This window comes from Bufo gargarizans, chromosome 2, assembly GCF_014858855.1.
Source record: "Bufo gargarizans isolate SCDJY-AF-19 chromosome 2, ASM1485885v1, whole genome shotgun sequence".
Classification (NCBI taxonomy): domain Eukaryota; kingdom Metazoa; phylum Chordata; class Amphibia; order Anura; family Bufonidae; genus Bufo; species Bufo gargarizans.
This window is the reverse complement of record NC_058081.1, coordinates 513,649,370-513,676,923: the sequence shown is the minus strand read 5'-3', so window position 1 is coordinate 513,676,923 and position 27,554 is coordinate 513,649,370. Positions and strand designations below refer to the sequence as shown.

The window sequence follows — 27,554 nt, the reverse complement described above, 5'->3', positions numbered from 1 at the left end:
GAAAACGAAGAACCAGACAGGCTCTTGCGATGAAATCTGCAACAAAAGTACGCCAAAAAATGTCGTAGTTCACATAATAAATGACTCCCATAGTGTGTTTTTTTTTTTTTTTTTACATTTAGTAATATTTCCTATTTTTTCTCTTCTAAATTTGCAGCCAACAAGCACAGATCCCAATCACCACGACGAGTGTTGTTTACCCAGGAGCCATAGCTATGGCAGGAATGCCTTCACCCCACTTACCCTCTGAACATTCGAGTGTCTCAAGTAGCCCTGAACCAGGCATGCAAGTCATCCAAAGCACTTACAGCTTAAAAGGAGATGAACCTCACATCAAGGTGGAAGCTCCAAACGTGGACATCAATGGTGAAATATATGATGAGTACGATGAGGAGGACGACCCAGACGTGGATTATGGCAGTGACAGTGAACATCACAGAACGGAGCAGACCAACTGATACGGGAAGAGAGTGTGAACTTATGTGGACTTCTTAAAGCCCAACCTAACTCGCCCGTATCAGCGGCGCTACACATACACTGACTGTTACTTTAAACTGTTCTCTATCACAAGATGGGACATCGATTGACAAACCAGTCAACCAAACCGGTTGAAATGGAAGAGAAAAACAAGTGACAACAACATTTCCACCAAAAGAATGGGATAAGCTATGGGTAAAATACATGCCAGTAAATCAGCTGCTTAGCACTGACGTCTTACCCTTCAAACTTTTTTTTTTCATATTAAAAAAAAAAAAAAAATATTAAAAAAACTTTATGGCTGTTTGTTCGAAAATGTTCTAGAAATTCTCACTCAGGTACACAGTGCCAACAAGTGGCTTGTGAATGTGTTTTGTCGTTTTGTGCTAAAGTTTAAAGAGGAATAAGATTTTTTTTTTTTTTTTTTACAATTTTTTGGGTAATGCACCTGACAAAAAGATGCTCCTGGCCAACTCCTTCCCCTTTTATATATCAGTGTTGTGGGCGGATCCAAAGGACTGCCGCATGTGGACACCTAACCTCCTTCATCGAATCTTCACCTGTTGCATATCATGTTTTTTAGCAAGTGCCAAATTTGTGCTGAATATTCTAATGTTTTTGTCCGTCTTACATTAGGACAGTGTTATGTCTTAGACAATCTCTTATAAGAACTGACAATTGACCAGCAGCTGGTAAGAGTGATTTTTTTTTATTTTTTATTATTTCTTTTCTTTTTTGAACAGAAACTGTAGTCACGGTTCTCAGGTGAGAAACACAAGAAACTAGAAAAAAAAATATTTTATGACTTCAGTGTGAGTGTGAGCGTGTCTGGAGACTGATGATATGTTTGTATCATGCTTAACATGGGATCAAATCCCATATCCTACTTGTCACCAGACTTTAAGAAGCCTTTAATGAATATTTTGCACTTCAAATATCTAGCGAAGAAAAGAAAAAAAATTAGATTTTGGGAAATAATAGCAAGTTTTTAAATTGTAAAAACTTTTTATATAAATATATTAGCTCTTAAAATATATGTCTTATTTGGCCACAATAGTTTTTAGAGGGTTCTTCTTTTTTTTTTTTTTTTTTCTCTTTTTTCTTTAGACCTCGGTCATTGCCAGAAAGAAGAGGCTTTGTAAATAGATAAAGAAAAATATAAACGTTAATTTTTATTCATAGTAACACCCCAGACAATTCTACAAACACTACTTATCATTGCCATGTTTTTAAATACCAAAATAAGGAATACACAGGCCCCTATGTGCGCTAACCCAGATGAAATTTTTTGGGATTCCATGTCATGAATTTCTGCAACTTTTTGTATCCTCCTGGATTACAGCCATTCTCTATTCTGTATGTAAAAAAAAAAAGGTTCCAAAACAACCAGGAAAATGATGCTGAAATGTTCCCTACGCTCGGGTTCAGAAGTGCTGAATAGTTACAACATGTCTTGTAAGGAGTTTGTTGAGCAAATTCCGATCACACCTCACCATGCCGCCCTCATCCCACCCAACAGTTTTCCTGGAAACAATTTTCTTCGATTGACCTCTTTAAATTAGGGAAATTGCATAAATGTCAATCTTTTGCCTGCTGGATAAAAATAAAAATGAAATCGTTTTGAGGATAATGATGGAATAGACTTGCTTCCTCTGGAAAAACCCTTCTAATAATTTATAGATTTGTTCTGCTTCTTCTAGTTGGATAATCAGCTTCCGCAGGTAGCGGCTTGTCATTGTCAGGCTGCCCCTCGGATAAAGCAATGTATCGTGCATGTTGTTTTATATCTTTTCTATTTGGAGGATTGTATCTTCAGTTTCTCGTTAGTGATATTATAAGGATTAATGATGTTATGCGGTTCCTAAATTAGTAAATTATGGCTAATTTATTTTATTCCTGGTTATTTTTTTTTTACTTATTTTATTCTGTTATCATTTGACAGTGCAGAAAAAAAAAACTGTCTAGATATTTGAATTTCCTTTTCTATTTCACAGCTTTTTTTTAACCCTCTACAATCTACAATGATCGCTCTATTTCAGGCAATGTTGGATTTTTTTTTATGTATAAACAGAACTTTGCTTATAATTTGCACCTTTCATGCCAGCCGAACGGTATTTCATGGCAGTATTGGCCATTTCCATATCTAACGCTTTCTGGACAGAAAGACCTTTGTGTGTTTTCTGTCTTGTTTGCTGTATTATTCATGTGCAGAATGTGAAAAAAAATATTTTTAGATTTATTTTTATTTTTTTTAGTTCTCAATTTTTGTGACTCGTGCGTCTGTCTCACATTCGCTGGATGCTTTAATTGCCGTCATGTTAAATGTGCTCTCTACGAATATGGGACTGTGGGCTACAAAAATACTTTGTTTAAGCTCCAGGTAGTTGCCACCAAGGCGGCCACAGGAGAGGCCAAACAAAACATGCAGCAACAGTTATTCTTCTATAGGGCTACAGATCACGTCTTGGCCATTCTCTGTGATCCCTGTTTTTCTTGGCTGCATTTTACGATTTCTTGCCAGAAGTTAATTTTGTTAAGAAACTTTGCCAGTAAGACTGGCACATAAACAGCCATGAACCCCGAGCATCGATTTTCCACTCACCTCCTTTTCTCTTGAAAAGTCAACATTGACCTGACCATTGGAGAGCAGTCATTGTATACTCCAGCTCACCAACTCTATTGGGGAGGTTCTATAAAAGTGGAGGAAGCCGAGCAACTCTGCATTTTATACACCTTGACCTAAGGAAATTGTATGATTGGGGTAAAAAAAAATACATTTATGTCATGCTATAATTTTCTGAATTCTTATAATTGCTAAGCCTTAAACATTTTTTAAGTAAAATACATATGCAGACTGAAAATATTACCCACATGAAAAATAAGTTACTAAACGCCATCAATAATATGTTAAAATTACCAAATTGACTAAATAACACATGCATTATCTGCAGGATGGGAAAATCCTCAATATTGTTCAATCAATTTCTTGTTATACATAATGTAATTAATGACTGCATCGTCCTGACCTGTGGGTGTTAGTGCCTTGGTGACAACCACAATGAGTTTATTGTAACTGTGTTGATCGATGCATTTAGTCAGAAGTCATTAAAAGTGTAACAACCCCCTCCCCCCCATTCTCAAAAGTGGATTGAAACAAATAATAGCCTTGGTCCCACAGAAAGAAATATAATAGTCTTTATTTTTCACATAAAATCTGTGAAAAGTAATGACGTTTTAAGTAAAGTCTGAAAATTTATCTGCTGGTTTTGAAAAAAAATCCAACATTATTCATGTACCTTTATCACTGCAATTGGGTTAGCAATAGCAATTTTCTATATAATTTTACCTCAGAGTGACTTTGTTTAGGGGCCTGTTCTGAAAATGCTGACATTTGTCTCTTGAAAATTTTATGTTTAAAAAAAAAATTATGTACATTTTTGTTTTACCATTATTATTATTACACTTTAATTATCATTATTTAATTTACTCTTTTTTTCTATTAGAATTGGGCTCTTGTTTAGGTTACTGGAGTTTTTTTTTCTCTTTGTGTCATGTTTTCCAGTCTATATCTTTTTTTTGGGATTCCCCTGTTCTGTGTCAGATTATATATGAACATATTAAATACTGCGCTGAATAATGTTTTGTAAATTCGATTTAAAAGAAGTTGCATATGCAAAAAGAAATGACATGAAACGGTACAGAATTAATAAAGTGGCTGCCATTATAAATTGTAAAGCAAAATAAGTATCCTTCCCCACACCTGACTTTAATTCTCTGATCATCCAGATATTTCATTACTTTCTTATTTATGTCTGATTTTATTTTATTTTTATTTTTTTTCAGATTTTCTTGGTTATAGCATTTGAAATAAAACAAAAATCTTTTTGCATTTTGTATTTATGTTAGGAAAATAAATAATAATATTAATGTACTTTTTGTATTTGCATTTTGGTTGCTGGCTGATTTAGCAGTTTTACCCATTAGTTCACTGAAAAAAAAATTCTTTTGGGTGTAGACGAAAAAAGAAATGACAATCAATGCCTGGAGCTCAAAGCAAAGTATGTGCAAATTACCATCTCACTTGAAATTTACTAAGAAATAAGTATGTAAATATAACATAGAGTAATAGATTTATATTTTGTTCATAACACATAGTGTAATATAAGTTGTATATTTTCATGTTTTTTTTGTTTATCAGTCATGCCACAATAATGGAAAAAAAGAGGATTTATTGTACTCTTAAAAAAATGTGCGTTTCAGACATCCTGGTTTCTGCGTTTCCCTTTTTCAGTATTACTGCCCTGCAAGGCACCAATAAAACAACAGATGTGTTCATAGCTGCCCCGTGTGCTTGTGTTTTATTTCAAGCTTCTGGAAATCTATCTAACATATGAGAAGAGACAATGAAGTCTTTATAACTACACATAATACTGGCATCACCCATTTCAGCGAGGTTAAAATTACTATTAAATTTTTTGTTATATTACCAATTTGAAACATTCCATTTTCTTTTTTTTTTCTTTTTTTTTGTTTGTGTATTATTGCTTTCATACACTTTATTTAGATTGCATTTTTTATATTACATTTTATTTATTTTTGCTATTTATGTTATTTTGTTATATTTATTTCACACATTTTATTTCACTTTTCTTTTTTTTATATTACTTTCTTGAATTTTATTAACTTTTTTGTTAATTTTTAAACTTCCTTATGTCATACATTTTTATGTATTTCATTATGGTCAGCGAATATCGTGACCTAGATTTTATAAAGCAATTATAGTTCTTAGTGTATAGGTTTATAACAGTGTCATCAGCTCAGTGGTATATTTCTTAATTGGCCATATGTTGGGGGGGTATTTTTATTTTTTTCATTTTTATTTAGCAGTTATTAGAGGAAAGTTCAATTACTTTTAAATCTAAATATGGATGCTCAAAATACTTATTTCAAATCGTCACTCAAGCTTCTGACCAAATTGATTGAATATAATTGTTAGGGTGTTTCATTTTGTATTTGAAAAAAATAAAATGTAAAATTTTTGCGGACTTTGCTTACGCCCCGAGTCTCAGTGATGTAAAATATATATATGCCAAGAAGATTGGATAATATTTATAGGTTGCACACTTTGATCAGTTTTGTAAAAGTAGGCAATTTTTTTTATGTTAATGACTTTTATTTGGAAAACTAGAAATCACAAACTTAAAATATTATTAAAACTAAACACTAAGAATAATAGGTAGTATGATAGGCAAAACATTTGTTCTATTAATCAACTTTGAACAATGCAATCCCTTCTTTTTTTAGCTTGGTGATGACTTTTCTGTGATGCTCGACTACCCTCAACAAGAATTGTTTTTGTTGTTCGTCCCTGACCGATTCGTTAAACTTTTCTATCAGAGCAATTCCTCTTTCTGTGGTATCATTGACCACCTTAAGAGCATTTACTTCTTAGAGAATCACTGCAGTATTCTGTCACGTCGTGGATCCCAAAACAATTCAAAGAACGTCTTTGTTTTATTAGTAACGAAATGGCTCAGGTCTTTTCCTTCAAAAACTAGGTTTTTACCCTCTAATCGTTTCATTTCCTTTTTCTTTGCAGGTTAGGTTTCAAAATTTGTTGTCATATTTTCCTTAACAGCCTGAGTAATACATTTGTCCAAAAAAGCCAATCCGACGTTTGTTTCTGACAGATACCAAAGGTGTCTCTTAGCAACTGTGAGAGCACTTTTTTTTACATCTGCATCTGGGTAAGGGCTCAGAAGCTGTAGCATATCTAAATCATTCTTTGGAGCCCATCGACTTACAATGGTCATGTGCAGAAACCGAACATATATAAGGCTGACAAAATGTGCAACCAGTTTCATTCCTTTCAATTCTCGTTCAGGAATATTCAACTGTTTAGTGAAGAGAACAATTTTAAGTGCATATATTGCCTTAGCCATCCACCTTGCTTGATGCAGAGCCACTGGGATCCTGAAACTGAAGTTGTTTTTAGACCAACCTCCTAGGTACAGAAGTGAGAGTAGTAATAAAAGTGATCAATGCGTGCAACCCCTAAATATTATCCAATCTTCTTGAAATTTGGCATATATATCTTTTACATCACTGAGACTTGGGGCCTAAGCACCCTAATAATTGTAAATATTGTAAGTTTCACAAACTTTATGTCAAGAATCTTAAATTTGATTTATTTGTCTTTTTTTGTAAGATCGATTCCTACTTTTCACACCAAAATGAATGATTCTGTGTAAGTTGCCAGAGCCACTGCTTGACGCTGTTTAGCACCTGTGATTTGCCAAGGTTCCTACTGTAACTTAAAGGGCTTCTGTCACCCCACTAAACCGTTTATTATTTTTTTTGGTTTACTTATAATCCCTATAGTGCGATTTCTGCATACATAAGCTAAATAATCATTTCGGTTCAGTAGAATTTGTTAAAAACGTAATTTTAAAATATGCAAATTACCTTGCTACCAGCAAGTAGGGCAGCTACTTGCTGGTAGCAGCCGCATCCTCCGATCCTAAAGACGCCCCCTCCGCATGTTGATTGACAGGGCCAGGGAACGGGATCGTCCTCTGCTGGCCCTGTCTGCTTTTAAGATCTCGCGCCTGCGCCATAACGGTATTCAGTCGGCGCGGCCGCATCTCAGTGCGCCTGCGCCGATTGAAGACAGGTACCGCGAGATTTTGAATTCAAACAGGGCCAGCAGAGAACAATCCCGTTCCCTGGCCCTGTCAATCAACATGCGGAGGGGGCGTCTTTAGGATCGGAGGATGCGGCTGCTACCAGCAAGTAGCCGCCCTACTTGCTGGTAGCAAGGTAATTTCCATATTTTAAAATTCCGTTTTTAACAAATTCTACTGAACCGAAATGATTATTTAGCTTATGTATGCAGAAATTGCACTATAGGGATTATAAGTAAACAAAAAAAACAAAAAACAGTTTAGTGGGGTGACAGAAGCCCTTTAATTTCCATAGTGTGTGACTTCACTTAATAAATTTAAGAATCGGATACAGTGCTGATACCTAGCAGGTTGCAGACAAGCCTCATGGGTATGAGGAGCAAGAAGTTCACAGGAACAACATACTCATAATTAGCCATTCATACATCGACCAATGAGTCACATTGTTATGTGTAGTGCACCACAAAGGCAATAGATGTATTCTCATTTCCATTCTATTAAATCGTATGGCTGCCTAGAATATTGTGTTGCAAAATGTTTCCCAACCCCAGACAAAGGAACACAGAGTCATATATATGCTATGTATGTCCTAAGATTAAATAGTCTGGCACCCTTTATTATTTCCTGGGTCATAATAACACCTCATATTCCTTAACTAGGATATAGTAAAAACAAAGTCTTGAGGTCATAGGTGCAGTGGAGGTGATTCCTATTTCCACTGAGAGGTCTACGTAGGTGACCTTAGCTCATGTTGGTCATTAGAAGACTTGCTATTCCCTGACTATTGTCCCGGCTTGGTTTCTGGTGCCATGCACCATATAAAATTTCTTGTCACTCTTCCTAAAAATAGTTTTCTGACCTTAGAGTTACCTTACAAACACAAGGTCACATTTTTAGATTTCCACTGACCTTGAGTGATTGATAATAGGCTTTGTTCAGCCAAATGTAGCCACCGAGGTTTTAAAAATAAAAAGGCTTGCAATCCATGCGCCATTGGGTGTGGATTTGGGACATATATCTGTCTGTGCTCTATAGATAACTGGTAATATTAAATTACTCCCCATCCTTACAGTTAAAGCTGAAACAGCACAAAAATTTGGATTTCATATTCTAAAATAAATATAAAATATTTGTGGAAGTTTTAGCGTATCCTGCCGGCTGCGAGGGGCTGAGATAATCCCATTCTCTGATTGATGATGAATCTTTGTCCTCGTCATTCACCATTTCCTGTTATTTAGAACATGCTTTTATATTTTACATTATGTATGAGGCACGAAATGAAAAAAAAAATCAGCAGCTGAAATGCAGAAGATGAACATGATTTGTGATGAATTGCTTTAATTTTTTGAATACACTGAATTATTTGGATTTCTGGAGCAGGTGGTCTGATTAAGTCGGTTACTGTTCAGGGAAGCGGCTACAAAAAGGAATAATAAACCCCACTGAGGTAGGTGACGGCACAGCTGCTGGGAGAAGCGTCTCAAGGAATCCAAAGAAAAAAATATCCATACGTTTCACTAGCTCCAGGTCACAGTGCTGGAAGAATGTGGTGTGTATTATGGGAATTCTCCAGAGAAAAATCCATCTACTAATCTTGCATCATTATCAGCAGATTATAATATATATATATTTTTTATCAAATAAATAGGAAATAAATTAGTAAAAAAAAATCTTTTTAAAAAAAATTAAAAAATATGACTATAAACATTTTGATAATTTTTATTATTAACCTTTGTCCCTCATTCAGGGTAAACAAAATACATTAAGTTTTTACTCAAGGAGCTTTCACTCTAATTTTCCCTCCACTAACAACAGTTTAGACTGTTCCAGTGTAGGAACAGAAAAACGGAATCACTAGATCCAGCAGGTGCTGAACACCTCTGGTGTCTGTTTCATCCTAATTAGGTCCATCAAGTTTTCAGCATGGATATGGGGATTTTGCGGGACAAAATACTGCTGGATGCTTTTAGCCAGAAATCGGCTATGGAGACTCCTGCCAGAACTTCTGCTGCAGATGTGAACCTAGCTTAATGGATGATGACAAGTCTCTCAGCAGTATATTTTTGTTTTGTGGAAGGAACTAGAGCTTCTGAAATATAGGTGAGAGAGAGAGACCAACGCATTTCAGGTTTCAAAAATTAGCAAATGTTATAGCACAGTGATGTTTCATCAATAGGTTTATTTAGTGGCAGTGGTTTAAAATGTAAGTCAAATGTTACACAAATCTTCCTGGAGTTTGGTTACATCAGGATTCACAAACTGACCTGGCTAACCATAAAAGTGTCTTAAGCTGAGTTCACATCACCGTTTAACTTTCCGTTCTTCTGATCCATCAGAAGTAGAGAGAGAGAGGGAAAAAAAAATGGATCCTGTAGCATAATTTATGCATAGGATTGCATAGGATCAGTTTTTTACAGGATCCAGTAAAAAAAAAAAAAAAATGATCATGTTGCATCAGTTGTCATCCGAAGGGTGTCCCTGCCTTCTAGATCACTGTATACAGATCAGGAAGCGCTATGCGCTATGATGGTTATGTGATCGCCGGGGCCGGGTCAGTGCAGGAGCTGCCGGGTCTTCGATAGACCTTGATCAGCCTCAACTGAAAATATAGCTCGTACACGAAACGTCAGCACAGAGAGCCTGAAGGATGACATCAGGGGTCACGTAACCCACAGCGGTGCTGCCGAAACCCAATTATTTGGATTAAGACAGTACATGACAAAAGTACTATTTAGTGTATTCTAAGGCACATTGTAAGAGATATACACTCACCTAAAGAATTATTAGGAACACCTGTTCTATTTCTCATTAATGCGATTATCTAGTCAACCAATCACATGGCAGTTGCTTCAATGCATGTAGGGTTGTGGTCCTGTTCAAGACAATCTCCTGAACTCCAAACTGAATGTCAGAATGGGAAAGAAAGGTGATTTAAGCAATTTTGAGCGTGGCATGGTTGTTGGTGCCAGAGGGGCCGGTCTGAGTATTTCACAATCTGCTCAGTTACTGGAATTTTCACCCACAACCAGTTCTAGGGTTTACAAAGAATGGTGTGAAAAGGGAAAAACATCCAGTATGCGGCAGTCCTGTGGGCGAAAATGCCTTATTGATGCTAGAGGTCAGGGGAGAATGGGCCGACTTATTCAAGCTGATAGAAGAACAACGTTGACTGAAATAACCACTCGTTACAACCGAGGTATGCAGCAAAGCATTTGTGAAGCCACAACACAACCTTGAGGCGGATGGGCTACAACCGCAGAAGACCCCACCGGGTACCACTCATCTCCACTACAAATAGGAAAAAGAGGCTACAATTTGCACGAGCTCACCAAAATTGGACTGTTGAAGACTGGAAAATGTTGCCTGGTCTGATGAGTCTCGATTTCTGTTGAAACATTCAAATGGTAGAGTCCAAATTTGGCCATCCCTCATGACCATCATGTACCCATCCTCTGATGGCTACTTCCAGCAGGATAATGCACCATGTCACAAAGCTCAAATCATTTCAAATTGGTTTCTTGAACATGACAATGAGTTCACTGTACTAAAATGGCCCCCACAGTCACCAGATCTCAACCCAATAGAGCATCTTTGGGATGTGGTGGAACGGGAGCTTCGTGCCCTGGATCTCCATCAACTGCAAGATGCTATCCTATCAATATGGGCCAACATTTCTAAAGAATGCTATCAGCACCTTGTTGAATCAATGCCACGTAGAATAAAGGCAGTTCTGAAGGCAAAAGGGGGTCCAACACCGTATTAGTATGGTGTTCCTAACAATTCTTTAGGTGAGTGTATGTATGTGTATATATATATATATATATATATATATATATATATGTATGTATCTCATACAACCCCTTTAAATGTCCCCCAGAGGTCTTGTATGACCTTCTGGGGAACACAAAGTGTAAAATAAAAAAATGTAATGTTTTGAAAAAAAAAAGTTTCACATAAAAAAAAATTCCCGCGCCAAATCCATTATAATTATTTTTTTAAATAGAAGAATTTTTTTTATAGTCATATTTGATATCACCGTTTTCGCAACGACCAGCTTTATAATAATGTGGGGGGTTCAGTCAGCACAACCCTATGCAGGTCCACATTGCTATGGCAAAATACAGATACAAACGCAAAAACACAAATGCAATCGCACTCTGCAACCAGCACTCTGCCCTGCCTCTATGCTGGATGTTGAATAAGGCATTGGTGTACATTTTGGCCAAAGCGTAATAAGCCACTCACCACGTCAAGGTCGCCTCCATGAGTGGTCCCTAACACTAGTTCCTACCTGTTATGGGCCATGACAGCCACACAAAGTCCAGAGAGCGCAGGTACAGCTTATTACGCTTTGGCCAAAATGAAAGCGTAATAAGAGTTCTGGTTGCAGAGTGCGATTGCATTTGTGTTTTAGCTTTATAATAATATCATATGATCTACCCCATCAGGTGAACGCCGTAAAAAAAAAAAAAAAACATGGCGCCAAATTGTAACCTTACCTGACAAAAAACATAATATCAATCAATCAAAAAGTCATATGTACCCCCAAAATAGTAGCAATAAAAACGTCACCTTGTCACACCCCGCAAAAAAACAAGCCATCACACAAGACTATAGCCAGAAAAATGAAAAAATAAGGCTCTAAGAAAATGGCAACACAAAAACCATGAGTTTTGTGTAAAACATAAAAAAATAATAAAAAAAAAGACATTTGGTATCGTTGCATCCTTAATTACTGGATCTATAAAAATATCACATGATCTACCCCATCAAGTGAATGGTGTAAAAAAAAAAAGAAAAATGATACCAAACAGCTTTTTTTGTGACTTCACTGTGACTGTGGGGGAACCTCAAGGTCTCTTCAAATGCAACATGGTGCCCAAAGACCATTCCAGAAAAATCTGCTCGCCAAAAACCATATGGCGCTCCTTGCATTCTGTGCCCTGTTGTGCCCAAACAGCAGTATACGACCACATATGGGGAGTTTCTGCAAACTTCAGAATCAGGGTAATAAATATTGAGACTTGTTTTGTTGTTAACCGTTGCTGTGTTCCAGGAAAAAAAAACTATTAAAATGGAAAATCTGCAAAAAAGTGGAATACCCAAAGGGTTAACAACATTTCTCAAACTAGTTTTGAATAGTTTGAGGGGTGTCGTTTCTAAAATGGGGTCATTTATGGGTTGGTTCTATTATGTAAGCCCCACAAAGTGACTTCAGAACTGAACTGGTCCATAAAAAAGTTGATTTTGGAAATTTTCCCAAAAATTTCAAAAATTGCTTTTAAAATTCTAAACCTTCTAACGTCCTAAAAGAATAAAGTTACATTACCAAAATGATGCCAACATAAAGTAGACATATGGGGAATGTTAATTAGTGAATATTTTATCAGGTATCTCTATCTGTCTTTGGCCTCATGCACACAACAGTATTTTTTGCGGTCCGCAAAAAGGGGTTCCGTGATCCGTGTCCATTTTTGTTTCCGTGTGTATTTCTTTATTTTTGGAGGATCACCAGACATGAAGGAAAGTTAAAAAAAATCTAAGTCAAGTTTGCCATACAAATGATAGGAAAAAAACGGACGCGGATGACAATCTTGTGTGCCTCTGTGTTTTTCATGGACCCATTGACTTGAATGGGTCTGCGAACCGCTGTCCGTGAAAATAATAGGACAGGTCATATTTTTTTCACGGACTGGAAACACGGATCACGGATGCGGATGCCAAACGGTGCATTAGCCAAGTTTTCCACGGACCCATTGAAAGTCAATGGGTCCGCAGAAAATCACGGAAAACGGAACAACAGACACGGGACACAACAGTCGTGTGCATGAGGCCTTAAAAAGCAGAGAGATTCAAATTTTGAAAACAGTGAATAAAAAAAAAATAGTTAACTTTTTTTTATTTTTTATAAATAAAGGTAAAACGTATTGACTCAAATTTACCATTAACACGATGTACAATGTGTCACGAGAAAACATTCTCTGAATGGCCTGGATAAGTAAAAGCATTACAAAGTTATTACCACATAAAGTGACACATGTCAGATTTGCAAAATTAAGCTTGGCCAGAAAGGGGGTAAATGGCCCGGTCTGGAAGTGGTTAAGTTCTCCTCTCACAATGGGCTCAGTCCATTAGCCCCATGAGCTGACACTCATCTTTTCATCCCTGCAGTGGGAATAGACATGCTCTTTGTTTTTGAGCTGAGTAGTTCATTGAAAGAAGACTCATCACTGTGTTCTTAGTCTTGTCATATAATAGGCATGCTGTATAATTAATGCTAGTATGCATCCATTTGTAATGTCTGCAAAAATGGAACTTTGTAAATGAATGAGGGACATTGGACAGGGACTAGTGAGACCCTACTCGTAAAATGTTCTTTCAGTGATATTTATGATCTCTGCTCAGAAAGTATCTAATAGAAAAAAATGACAAAAGATTGATCTGTTTTCTACAAATGAATCTTTTAAATAGCAGACATACAAGAGCATCTCTTTTTCCTGCATTATGTAACACTGATCATTACACAATGTATTTCGACACATTGGGGCAGATTTCCACCAAGGCTGCTTTCACATTTGCGTTTTGGGCGGATCCGTCATAAATCTGCGAAAAACTAATCCGTTGCAATAATACAACCACATGCATCCGTCATGAACGGATCCGTTTGTATTATCTGTAACACAGCCAAGACGGATCCACAGCGGAATGGCGAGTGATCGGAGGCAAACTGATGCATTCTGAGCGGATCCTTTTCCATTCAGAATGCATTAGGGCACGGATGCGCAACCTGCGGCCCTCCAGCTGTTGTGAAACTACAACTCCCAGCATGCCTGGACAGCCTACAGCTATCAGCCTACAGCAGGGCATGGTGGGAGTTGTAGTTTTACAACAGCTGGAGGGCCGCAGGTTGGGCATCACTGCATTAGGGCAAAACTGATCCTTTTTGGACCGCTGGTGAGAGCCCAAGACGGATCTCACAAACAGAAAGCCAAAACGCCAGTGTGAAAGTAGCCTCAGACTGGTATTACATACACCAGTCCATATGAAATCCATCAAAGCAACATGCCCAAATGTATTAGGAGGCACAGGCCTCACAGTTCCTCTCCAAGCAGTCCATGCACTAGAAATTCAATACTACACCAGGTATGAACTAGCGTAGATTCACTCTCATTGGTATGCTTGTTTCAGGCATTAATGACAGTGAATCTGCTGGGCCCTGGGAGACCACAAACCCAAGGTCAAGCCACTTTTGAACAGCGATAAGGGAAGTGAAAAGTCACGATGTATGCCGCCAATATGTCTTGCACCATAATTTCCATCTGTTTCACACCACTACTGTAGTAGAAACCATTTGATAAATGTGCCTCATAGAATTAAAAATGGACTTTAAAGGGAACCTGTTACCTGGATTTTGTGTATAGAGCTGAGGACCTGGGTTGCTATATGGCCGCTAGCACATCCGCAATATCCAGTCCCCATAGCTCTGTGTGCTTTTATTGTGTAAAAAAAAAAAGATTTGATACATATGCAAATTAACCTCAGTCAGTCAGGGACAGGACTCATTTCAGGTTAATTTGCATATGTATCAAATCGTGTTTTTTTACACAATAAAAGCACACAGAGCTATGGGGACTGGGTATTGCGGATGTGCTAGCGGCCATCTAGCAGCCCATGTCCTCAGCTCTATACACAAAATCCCGGTGACAGGTTCCCTTTAACATGATAATTCTAAACTCTAGGGGGTCATTTATTACCGTATATACGCCACAATAGTTATGTATATAAGTCACAGATTTAGTTGCTCTGCATTTTACAGCAATATCTGCTACTTTTTCCCCACTCAGTTTTTGGTGTGGAAAATGGCCTAAATCTATGCCGGCAAGGAATCCTGTGTACATTTCAGTCTGTCGCACGGCTCGCTGGTGGAAGCGCCAAGCGTATGTAAAAGAGTATGCCTCTACATAACTTTGGCGCTTCCTCCAGCAGCGCATAGGGACTTAAGGCAAGCATGGAAAATGCTGCTCTTGATAAATGCCCCCATAGATAGATAACTACTGCAAAATGTCACTTTTCCATGTTGCTTCATTGTCATCAGGGGCTGTCCTAAATCTTGCCCATCCCCCTCCACTGACCAGTAGTAGTTCACTGTTTCATGTACAAGTCCATATAAAATGAAAAAGTTTACTATTTTTTTTAAATTTATTTTACCATACAATATATCATAGTCACCCATCCATGACTCTTTAACCTTCTAAATGCCAATGTTCTGACAGATAGCCAATCATTTATAACGGGAAAAAATGGGAAACTACATGTCGTAGTTTTATTCCGGCTGTCTCTTGGCATGTTTGCCGTGCTGCCGCCGGAACTCCGGCCCACCCCAATTATAGTCAATGGGACTGGAGAGATAGTACGCGGGCACTGGCGGCAGCACGGATACAACAGGCTGTTCACCCACCGGAACAGCCTGTCGGAGTTCCTTGCCGCTAGTGTGAAACCTTAGCTATAATATCCTGCCTACATTCACTGCGCTGCCTGTGCTGTTCATAGTGCGCCCTGTGATGGCAGGAGAAGTCTAAGGCATATTGGTACACCATAGACCTTTTCCAGGGTGCGGGTGCCCGCAGATAGGGCTCTGAGTGCCATAGGTTCGCCACCACTGCTCTAGAGAAGCCTCTAGGAACTAAAAACAGCAACTACACAAATCTCTCTCCTGTCTTGTTACTTTGTTCCAATGTTTCAATTTCCGTCTCATTGCCCATTTTCTATGCCGGGTTTAAGCGTAGAAAACGGTCTGAATGTAAGACAGCTAGGAAGCTGTGCGGCGGTGGATGCGCCGAAGTTATGTAGAGGCCAGTGTTCTAGGGCAGTGGTGGGCAAACTTTTTTGTCAACTGAGCCAAATATCGCCAAAACCACGATTGAAATTTCTTTTGAGAGACACATTTTTAAAACCTAAAATATATAGGAAGGAAGCGCATGCTGAAGTGAATGGGTCCATGATGCGGGCTGCACACGGCATGTGCAAGTGCTACTTTTTTGCGGTGCGGAGGCACAGCCAGAAGCACCACGGAAGCACTCTGTAGCACTCATATCCCGGATCCTGGTACCATTGAAATGAATGGGTCCATGATGCGGGCTGCACACGGCCGTGTGCAGTTCGCATCATGGACCCATTCACTTCAGCATGCGCTACTTTTTTGCAGTGCGGGCAGTCGGATGCGGATCGCGAACCCCATTCAAGCGAATGGGTCCGCGATCCTCATGCAGCTGCCCCATGGTCTGTGTCCGTGCATTGCAGACAGCTATTTTCCGTCTGCAGCACAGGCACGGCGCCCTTACATTCGTGGGCATGAGCCCAGAGTGTGTTTTTACATACTTTTATCTGTACTTTCTTTTATTTGGATCTTGATTATTATTTCATTTTATCTTTATCATTTTTTTTACTTTTATTAAACTTGTCCTAAACACATGCCAAGTAAATGCTGATGCCAAATAATTAAGTCACCTGTAGAAGGAGGTAGAAGGAGGTACACTGACTCTGAAAGGAGGTAGAAGGAGGTACACTGACTCTGAAAGGAGGTAGAAAGAGGTACACTGACTCTGAAAGGAGGTAGAAAGAGGTACACTGACTCTGAAAGGAGGTAGAAGGAGGTACACTGACTCTGAAAGGAGGTAGAAGGAGCTACACTGACTCTGAAAGGAGGTAGAAGGAGGTACACTGACTCTGAAAGGAGGTAGAAAGAGGTACACTGACTCTGAAAGGAGGTAGAAGGAGCTACACTGACTCTGAAAGGAGGTAGAAAGAGGTACACTGACTCTGAAAGGAGGTAGAAGGAGCTACACTGACTCTGAAAGGAGGTAGAAGGAGGTACACTGACTCTGAAAGGAGGTAGAAGGAGGTACACTGACTCTGAAAGGAGGTAGAAGGAGGTACACTGACTCTGAAAGGAGGTAGAAGGAGCTACACTGACTCTGAAAGGAGGTAGAAGGAGCTACACTGACTCTGAAAGGAGGTAGAAGGAGGTACACTGACTCTGAAAGGAGGTAGAAAGAGGTACACTGACTCTGAAAGGAGGTAGAAGGAGCTACACTGACTCTGAAAGGAGGTAGAAAGAGGTACACTGACTCTGAAAGGAGGTAGAAGGAGCTACACTGACTCTGAAAGGAGGTAGAAAGAGGTACACTGACTCTGAAAGGAGGTAGAAGGAGCTACACTGACTCTGAAAGGAGGTAGAAGGAGGTACACTGACTCTGAAAGGAGGTAGAAGGAGCTACACTGACTCTGAAAGGAGGTAGAAGGAGGTACACTGACTCTGAAAGGAGGTAGAAGGAGGTACACTGACTCTGAAAGGAGGTAGAAAGAGGTACACTGACTCTGAAAGGAGGTAGAAGGAGCTACACTGACTCTGAAAGGAGGTAGAAAGAGGTACACTGACTCTGAAAGGAGGTAGAAGGAGCTACACTGACTCTGAAAGGAGGTAGAAGGAGGTACACTGACTCTGAAAGGAGGTAGAAGGAGATACACTGACTCTGAAAGGAGGTAGAAGGAAGTACACTGACTCTGAAAGGAGGTACACTGACTCTGAAAGGAGGTAGAAGGAGGTACACTGACTCTGAAAGGAGGTAGAAGGAGGTACACTGACTCTGAAAGGAGGTAGAAGGAGGTACACTGACTCTGACTTGTAGCCTGCAGCGGTGTTCTGTCTCTGGCAGATTTTACTGCCCGGGAAGTTTTTAATACCCCTCGTCACTTCCTCCTCGTTCCGACGTCTACTCTGGAAGGAGGTGCGTACTGCCGGCCCTACTGTGATGCGCGTGCGCTAATACTAGTTAGCGAACACGCCCTCTCTTGCTTTGTAGAATGCAAATGTGTCCCACAGGCAAGATTCGATTCCTCTGTAGTGCAGGATGGGTCGCCGCGGGAAAGAGCCGTATTGAAGGATCTAAAGAGCCGCTTGTGGCTCGCGAGCCGCACTTTGCCGACCACTGCTCTAGGGGATATGAATAAATGACCCCCTATGTTTTTAGCCTTTGGATGATGACACAAAGTAGAAATCTTGAAACACAGTGGAACAGATTTACTAGTGCTGTGTAATTGTTTGTAGACAATCTAAAGCTGTCAAAGCATCTGATGTTGGATGATAATCTGCTCCTTTGGACTGTCTAGACTAAGCTTACACCACTTATGAATTGGCTTAGTTTATGCCAAAATTATGCAACAAAAGTTTTGTGCATTTTAAGGCCTCTTTCACACAACCGTTTTTTTTTTCCCCTTTACTGGCCGTTTTTTGCGTTCTGTATGCTGAACCATTAATTTCAATGGTTCCGCCAAAAAAAACGGAATGTACTCCGTATGCATTCCGTTTCCGTATTTATGTTTTTCCATTCCGTTGAAAGATAGAACATGTCCTATTATTGCCCGCAAATCACGTTCCGTGGCCCCATTCAAGTCAATTCCGTTTTTGCGGAACCATCTATTGAACATTTTATGCCCAGACCAATTTTTTCTATGTAATTACTGTATACTGCAAATGCCATACGGAAAAACGGAACAGAAACTGAAACACAACGGAAAAAAAAACTAAAACGGAACAACGGATCTGTGAAAAACAGATTTGATTAGTAACTCTGCCCAAAAGTCTTTTGGAAAGTTGCAGAACTTTTAATAAAGGCCCCTACAGGATCAGATCAGACTCATTTTACTTTCTTTCCGACCGCAGAAATGATTATAAACTAGGGAAAGTATCTATATTTCTTTACTGTTTGAAAGTTACATTTTTTTTCTCTTTAAATGATTGACGACCAGATATAAATTCTCTCAATTTGTTTCATCCTGATAGACTGACATGAGAATAGGAGGGGGCGGAGGCGGAGATACAGGGGTCAGTGCGCTATAAGGGAGGAGAATCATCCGAGGATTTATATGACAGCTCCCTATACAGACGAAAGTATTTTTTGTATTTTGATAATAATAATATTTCATATGTGCAGCAGGCAGAAGTGACAGCTGCGGGGGGAGGGGAGGGGAACCTCATATCTAGTAAACACCATGTACATCACAAATCACAATCCCCAAGGATGATGGAACCATCAGAGCCTCCCTGTCCATTGTTTTAATATTGTCACTGAAAAAAAAAACTGACAAAAACATTGACGCATGAAAGAAGTTGTTGCCTTCAGCTTGCTTTATTAGTTGCGCTCGTTACGGTGTGATTTCATTGTTGAGCTGAATGGGCATTATAAGCTTCACAATGAGCGCACAGCGGGTCTGACCCCAGCACTGGGCACCATGAATGGCTGCAAAAGACAATAAAAAGTATGAATGTTAAGATAAAATAACTACAGCTCGCTGCGCTGATTTTTAGAACCAAGCACAGCCCCGGCTCGGATGCGGACCTATTCACTTCAATGGGACGGCAAAAGATGCGGAAAGCATTTGTTGCTTTCCGCATCCGTTGCTCCGCAAAAAAATTATAACCTGTCTGACTCTAAGAATAGGCAGTTATATTAATGGCTGTCCGCGCCGTTGCACAAATTGCGGAAAGCACACGGACCCCATCCGTGCTTTGCGGATCCGCAATTTGCGGACCGCAAAGCACGCAACAGTCGTGTGCATGAGGCCTTACTTGCATGATGTTATTACTAACTAAGGCCTCATGCACACGACAGTTATTTTTTGCGTCCGCAAATTGTGCGTCTGCAAAAAAAAAAACAACGGATGCAGCATCCTTTTTTGGGGAGGATCCTTTTTTTCCCACAGATCCCTTGTAATAAATGCCTATCCTTGTCCGCAAATGTGAAAAAAGTAGGACATTTTTTTTTTTTTTTTGCTGAAGGTAAACACGGACAACGGACGCAGAACACAAACGGATGAACTATCAGCATTTTTTTCCTGACCCATTGAAATGAATGGGTCCCCATCCTATCCGCAAAAGGCCTTAGCCAAATAGCAGCGATCTCTCTACTCTTCGCCCTCCAGATGTATGGTCTTTTCTAGTTTGATCTCCCTCATGTAGTCAACAATTAATAATCACTGCCAGGACAGAACCCCAGGGAGCCTTAAGATATATGTACGAAACGGTGCAAACCAAAATTCAGAACAGATGTGGTGACAAGGAGCCCATGAAGTAAAGCACAGGCATGAAGGTTGTCACCAGGAACACGTGACAAAGCTGCTACTGCAGAAAGATGTCCGGAAATGGCCTTGTTTAAAAGTTAGGGATGTTGGCCTATCTAAATGTCATTGCAGCTCTGGTTGTGACTGCAGTATAAGGCACAATGTAACAGCAGAATTGTAAATGCAGGTCTAAATATGACTGAAATAAAAAAATATGATGTAACAACAGAATTGTAAAGGAGCTCTGGATGTCCTGAAGATTATCATCTAACTAGCTGGCTGTGTAGTGAATACTGAAGGTATGTTATAGCGCTTAATATGTTTCCTATGCGCCACTCCATTCGCCCGCTGTGCCCCCCGTTCTGGTTTCCCACCTCGTATGTAAATTCATACCATTGGTACGAACGGAGTGGCGCATAGGAAACATATTAAACGCTATAACATACCTTCAGTATTCCCTACACAGCCAGCTAGTTATATGATAATGTCAGGACCAGTGAAAGGTCCAATTGAAGCAACAATCCAACTCAGAATATGTAATATTCTGTATTTTATGCAAAAAAAAAATATATTGCACTTTGTACTGATTAAAGGGGTTATCCAACCCCTGTAATGAACCCCAAACCCCCCCGCGCGACAGAGATGAGCCTCCCTAGCATCGCGGGTGACAATAGGGAGGCTCGTTCCCGTCACGGCCTGCTATTGGCTGCCCTACCCCATTGACGGATGTTTTGATCTGCACGACGGGGAGATGCAGCAGTGGCCATGTGGCGATCAGAAGCAACATGGGTGCCAGGGAGCGGGATAACCTATAAGTATAACCTATACGAGGGGCCCGGGCATTAAGGGGGTCATTATAAGGGTTGGATAACCCCTTTAAGCTCTTAAAGGGAATCTGTCACCTGGTTTGAGCATATTAAGGTGTTACTACTGCCATGTACAATAAAATACCTTATTTCTTGCTGTAGTCTTCATTTTTTGTTTCATGGACTCATTAGCGATAAAATCCACTTTTTCTGTTATGCAAATGAGTGTCCAAGGTGCCCAGAGGGGCGTTATTATCCTTCTCTGGAGCCCAGTACCTCCCCCGTACAGTGCCCAGCCCGCCTTCCTTTAGAGCCCAAGCACGCCTCTTCCAGCATAAGTAACTGCCCACACCCGAACTCTTTGCCACCGCCCCCCTCCGTTATGTGAAATCTCCTGCAGGCGCAGTACCGCGGACTGCCTGCGCCTGCGGAATGTAGAAGCTTCTGAGGGCAATAGCTTTAAATTTGTCCCTGGGCTCAGCGCATGCCCAGTGACACATTTGAAGCTGTTGCCCTCAGGAGCTTTTACATCGTGCAGGCAGTCCACGGTACTGCGCCTGCGTGAGATTTCACATAGCGAAAAGGGGGGGGGGGGGGTGGCAAAGAGTTCGGGTGTGGGGAGTTACTTATGCTGGAATAGGCGTGCTTGGGCTCTAAAGGAAGGCGGGCTGGGCACTGTATGGGGGAGTTACTGGGCTCCAGAGAAGGATAATAACGCCCCTCTGGGCACCTTGGACACTCATTTGCATAACAGATTTTATCGCTAATGAATCCATGAAACAAAAAATGAAGACTACAGCAAGAAATAAGGTATTTTATTGTAAATGGCATTAGTAACACCTTAATATGCTCAAACCAAGTGACAGATTCCCATTAATATATATTTATGGGGGCCAAGGTTCTTTTCTCAGAGCTCCACACTCCATGAACCTAGATTGAAAAGATAACATTTTGATTCCCACCACTGGTGGGCGCTCATTTCATACTATGTTATATTTGCATTCTATGTAGCAGTATGCAATGAGCTTCCTCTAGAGGTGGCTGTTGGCAGACATAATGTTATCATGTACCTTTAGTTCTCTACATCCAATCTCTGTCTCTCATAAGGGTTGTCTCACTTTCGCGAATGGCATTTATTATGTAGAGAAAGTTAATACAAGGCACTTACTAATGTATTGTGATTCTCCATATTGTCTCCTTTGCTGGCTGGATTCATTTTTCCATTACATGATACACTGCTCGTTTCCATGGTTATGACCACCCTGCAATTCAGCAGCAGTGGTCATGCTTGCACACTACAGGGAGTGCAGAATTATTAGGCAAGTTGTATTTTTGAGGATTAATTTTATTATTGAACAACAACCATGTTCTCAATGAACCCAAAAAACTCATTAATATCAAAGCTGAATATTTTTGGAAGTAGTTTTTAGTTTGTTTTTAGTTTTAGCTATTTTAGGGGGATATCTGTGTGTGCAGGTGACTATTACTGTGCATAATTATTAGGCAACTTAACAAAAAACAAATATATACCCATTTCAATTATTTATTTTTACCAGTGAAACCAATATAACATCTCAACATTCACAAATATACATTTCTGACATTCAAAAACAAAACAAAAACAAATCAGTGACCAATATAGCCACCTTTCTTTGCAAAGACACTCAAAAGCCTGCCATCCATGGATTCTGTCAGTGTTTTGATCTGTTCACCATCAACATTGCGTGCAGCAGCAACCACAGCCTCCCAGACACTGTTCAGAGAGGTGTACTGTTTTCCCTCCTTGTAAATCTCACATTTGATGATGGACCACAGGTTCTCAATGGGGTTCAGATCAGGTGAACAAGGAGGCCATGTCATTAGATTTTCTTCTTTTATACCCTTTCTTGCCAGCCACGCTGTGGAGTACTTGGACGCGTGTGATGGAGCATTGTCCTGCATGAAAATCATGTTTTTCTTGAAGGATGCAGACTTCTTCCTGTACCACTGCTTGAAGAAGGTGTCTTCCAGAAACTGGCAGTAGGACTGGGAGTTGAGCTTGACTCCATCCTCAACCCGAAAAGGCCCCACAAGCTCATCTTTGATGATACCAGCCCAAACCAGTACTCCACCTCCACCTTGCTGGCGTCTGAGTCGGACTGGAGCTCTCTGCCCTTTACCAATCCAGCCACGGGCCCATCTATCTGGCCCATCAAGACTCACTCTCTTTTCATTAGTCCATAAAACCTTAGAAAAATCAGTCTTGAGATATTTCTTGGCCCAGTCTTGACGTTTCAGCTTGTGTGTCTTGTTCAGTGGTGGTCGTCTTTCAGCCTTTCTTACCTTGGCCATGTCTCTGAGTATTGCACACCTTGTGCTTTTGGGCACTCCAGTGATGTTGCAGCTCTGAAATATGGCCAAACTGGTGGCAAGTGGCATCTTGGCAGCTGCACGCTTGACTTTTCTCAGTTCATGGGCAGTTATTTTGCACCTTGGTTTTTCCACACGCTTCTTGCGACCCTGTTGACTATTTTGAATGAAACGATTGATTGTTCGATGATCACGCTTCAGAAGCTTTGCAATTTTAAGAGTGCTGCATCCCTCTGCAAGATATCTCACTATTTTTGACTTTTCTGAGCCTGTCAAGTCCTTCTTTTGACCCATTTTGCCAAAGGAAAGGAAGTTGCCTAATAATTATGCACACCTGATATAGGGTGTTGATGTCATTAGACCACACCCCTTCTCATTACAGAGATGCACATCACCTAATATGCTTAATTGGTAGTAGGCTTTCGAGCCTATACAGCTTGGAGTAAGACAACATGCATAAAGAGGATGATGTGGTCAAAATACTCATTTGCCTAATAATTCTGCACTCCCTGTATAGGAAAAAGCGCTGGCATATGCACACTCCTGATGTCCTGGCTTAACAGTGGCGTTGCCAAGGGGGGGCCAGAGGGGGCTACGGCCCCCCCTACATCACGCTGTGCCCCCCTATGTGCCCCCCCAACTGAGCGGCTGCAGCTGGGCACAGGGAGATGAGCGCTTCCATTGCGCTCAACTCCATAGTCATCTGACTGTGCTGCGGTGGGGCAGGGGAGGGAGAGGCATGTCCCTTCCCCTTCCTCTGATAGGCAGCAGGCACTAGGCCGGCAGCCTATCAGAGGCTGGCTCAGGCGGCGCGATGACACAGGCCGGAGGAGGCCTGCATCGCATCGCTGACATGGAGGTAAGTATAAGTGTTTGTTTTTTTTACAATTTTTTTACAGGCACATTAGGGGGGCTTTTGTTACTGGCACATTGGGGGGGCTTATTACTGGCACATGATGGGGGGGCTTATTACTGGCACATGATGGGGGGCTTATTACTGGCACATGATGGGGGGCTTATTACTGGCACATGATGGGGGGCTTATTACTGGCACATGATGGGGGGCTTATTACAGGCACATGATGGGGGCTTATTACTGGCACATGTTGGGGGGCTTATTACTGGCACATGATGGGGGGCTTATTACTGGCACATGATAGGGGGCTTATTACTGGCACATGATGGGGGGCTTATTACTGGCACATGATGGGGGGGCTTATTACTGGTACATGATGGGGGAGCTTATTACTGGCACATGATGGGGGGCTTATTACTGGCACATGATGGGGGGCTTATTACTGGCACATTGGGGGGGCTCTTATTACTGGCACGTGATGGGGAGCTGGGCTCTTATTACTGGCACATCGGGGGGCTCTTGTTACTGGCATGTGATGGGGGGGCTTTTGTTACTGGCATGTGATGGGGGCTCTTGTTACTGGCACGTGATGGGGGGCTCTTGTTACTGGCACGTGATTGGGGGCACTTATTACTGGCACATTATTGGGGCTCTTATTACTGGCACGTTATTGGGGGCACTTATTACTGGCATGTTATTGGGAGCACTTATTACTGGCACATTATTGGTGGCCACTATAAGGGCATCTACTGAGGCCACAAAGAAGGGGTATTTTATATGGGGGGCTCTGTACAGTACCATTTTATACTGGGACACATTATGGTGGGTACTATGGTGAAGGGGGGAGAGGAGTACTATGGAGTCATCTACGGGGGCACTAAGAAGGGGTATTTTATACTTGCAAATTATGGGGGACACTGAGGGCATCTACTGGGGCAGAATATATGGGGCATTTTATACTGGTACATTATAGGGGGCACTAAAAGGAAGGGGGGAGAGGAGCACTATGGGGGCATTTACTGGGGGCACTATATAGGGGTATTTTTTACTGGCACATTATGGGGGCACTATGGGGACATTAGCTCAACTGGAGGCATTACAAGGGGGTATTTTCTGCACTGTCACTTTATAAGGATAATTATTTCTACTGGGGGGGGCATTATGGCGGGCTTTATTTCTCCCCCATGGTATGACTCCCTAGTAGCAGCACCAGCCTCTCCCTGCTCTGCCCCTTCTCCAAATCCTTATTATGAAATCTTTCTCTTTAGGATAAAACACAACATCAGCTTCACCGAGCCCCCGGCCAATGTGTTGAAGTGGTGTCCGAGATCCCCAAGGGTCAAGCAAAGTAATTGTAAGTTTTCATGTGAAATATGTTTATGCTATACACATATAGCCTACACTGTACCACACAATATACAGTATACCGCTACACTGTGCCACACAATATACAGTATACTGCTACACTGTACCCCACGATATACAGTATACCTCTACACTGTGTAGTCTGTTCTATAAGCACCCTTGTTCTGTGGCGGCGGATAGAAAATAATCTGGAAGTGCCCCTCCCGAGACCGGGCTCTGGATCCACCACTGGACCGCTCACAGGAGTGTACATTTCTTCTAAACTGTAATCCGTATCCTCTGACCTGCAGAAATCAGCGCTCGCTCGGTAACAACCAACAGGCAGTGCCTGTAGACTCTAGCCTGGCTCTGTTACCGTAGCTAGCCGAGTGGTGTAAGGTTAAGGTACTAGTAGAGATGAGCGGCCGCTTAATCCTGATTTTAAAGTTAAAGTTACTGAAGGATATGGATTACAGTTTAGAAATGTCAAATGTACACTCCTGTGAGCGGCGGGGAGGGAGATCTGTGGATGACACTGTTATAGAGAGGGGGATCTGTGGATGACAGTGTTATAGGGAGGGGGATCTGTGGATGACACTGTTATAGGGAGGGGGATCTGTGGATGACACTGTTATAGGGAGGGGGATCTGTGGATGACACTGTTATGGAGGGGGAAATGGGGGTGACACATATAGCATAAGATGCTATATACGGTATGTGTCATCCACAGATCCCCCCCATAGCAGTGTCATCCACAGATCCCCCTCCCTATAAAAGTGTCATCCACAGGCAACTAGGACATGTTAAAATCTGAGTGATTTATTATACTGTATATTTTTTAAACCGCAGACAGCAGGACTTTTCTTCCCTATTGCGGTTTTAGGTATTGGGTAAAGTATCGCAGCATTTCTAAGCATACTTGTGTAAATGTATCGTTGTTATAGCTGCCCCCCCCTACTTTTGTCCTGGCCCCCAGTGTGCCCCCCCAAAATTTTAAAGCTAGAGACGCCACTGTCTGGCTACCAGAGTTGCTGGTGTCTTTTCCTATATTGTGCAAACACGACCATAGCTGCTGGATTGCAGGGTGGTCATAACCCCTGGATGTAAGCAGCAAAGGAGGAAATAAGGACAATCACAATACAATAGTAAGTGCCTTGACCTGGTGGTAAAAGAGGGAGAGTCATTTCAAGGTCAAGATTTTACCTCCAAGGGCTAATCTCTGGGGACACCACTGTTGAGGGGTTTGCATGCCCCTTTCTGACAAGTGTCTGGTTTATCGAGGAAACCATGTGGGTGCTCATCAGGTTGGTGTAAAATCTGAGATGGGAGACATTGTGACTTTCTATCTGAAATATCTATAATAATCCACAGTGACGCAATTTATGTTTGAAATCCTCCAGTCATCTTGGGCTGTGGGGTGTTACATGGTTATTCTCCATACAGATGAGCACAACATTTCATGTGGGGGATAAAAGCTTTTGCGCGGTTTATTGTATATGACATAATCAGGCTTGTTTACTGCAGCGAAATCCGTCTGTTTATCCGGTACACGTGGAGCATGAAGACGCCAGGAGGGATCGTGACATGGGGGAGGGGCTTAATTTACATCATAGCGAGTAGGCTTAATACATGTTTTAAAAAGAGGCGGAAATGTCCTACCGAGATAAAGATATTCTATCCTGGATGATGAGGCGGCTGCGCCGCGTTTTGTTGTGCCTGGAGGAGATCTATGTCCACCATCGAATGACAAACTCAATCTCCCTTCTTCCTCTAACATGTTTGTTTTTCTGTACACAAAGGAGTCGCTGTGTAATGTGGAGACTAAACACACCATCCTGGCGCTAATTACTGACCTGCCCGTCCCAATCACAATGGAGGTACTCTGCCGCACAGACGAAACCTGAACTGCAAACAGACTGG

At 41.1% G+C, this 27,554-nt stretch overlaps 1 protein-coding gene across 5 annotated transcripts in view; it reads left to right on the top strand.

Moving 5' to 3' along the window:
• SOX5 (SRY-box transcription factor 5) overlaps positions 1 to 4,817 on the top strand; it is a 195,926-nt gene extending 191,109 nt beyond the window's left edge. For all 5 annotated transcript variants that reach the window (XM_044281304.1, XM_044281306.1, XM_044281305.1 and 2 more), the window contains one exon: positions 158 to 4,817. In XM_044281304.1, the coding sequence (XP_044137239.1) occupies positions 158 to 458 (301 nt within the window). In that variant the 3' untranslated portion in view covers positions 459 to 4,817. The remainder of the gene's footprint in view (positions 1 to 157) is intronic.
• The last annotated feature ends 22,737 nt before the right edge of the window (positions 4,818 to 27,554 follow it).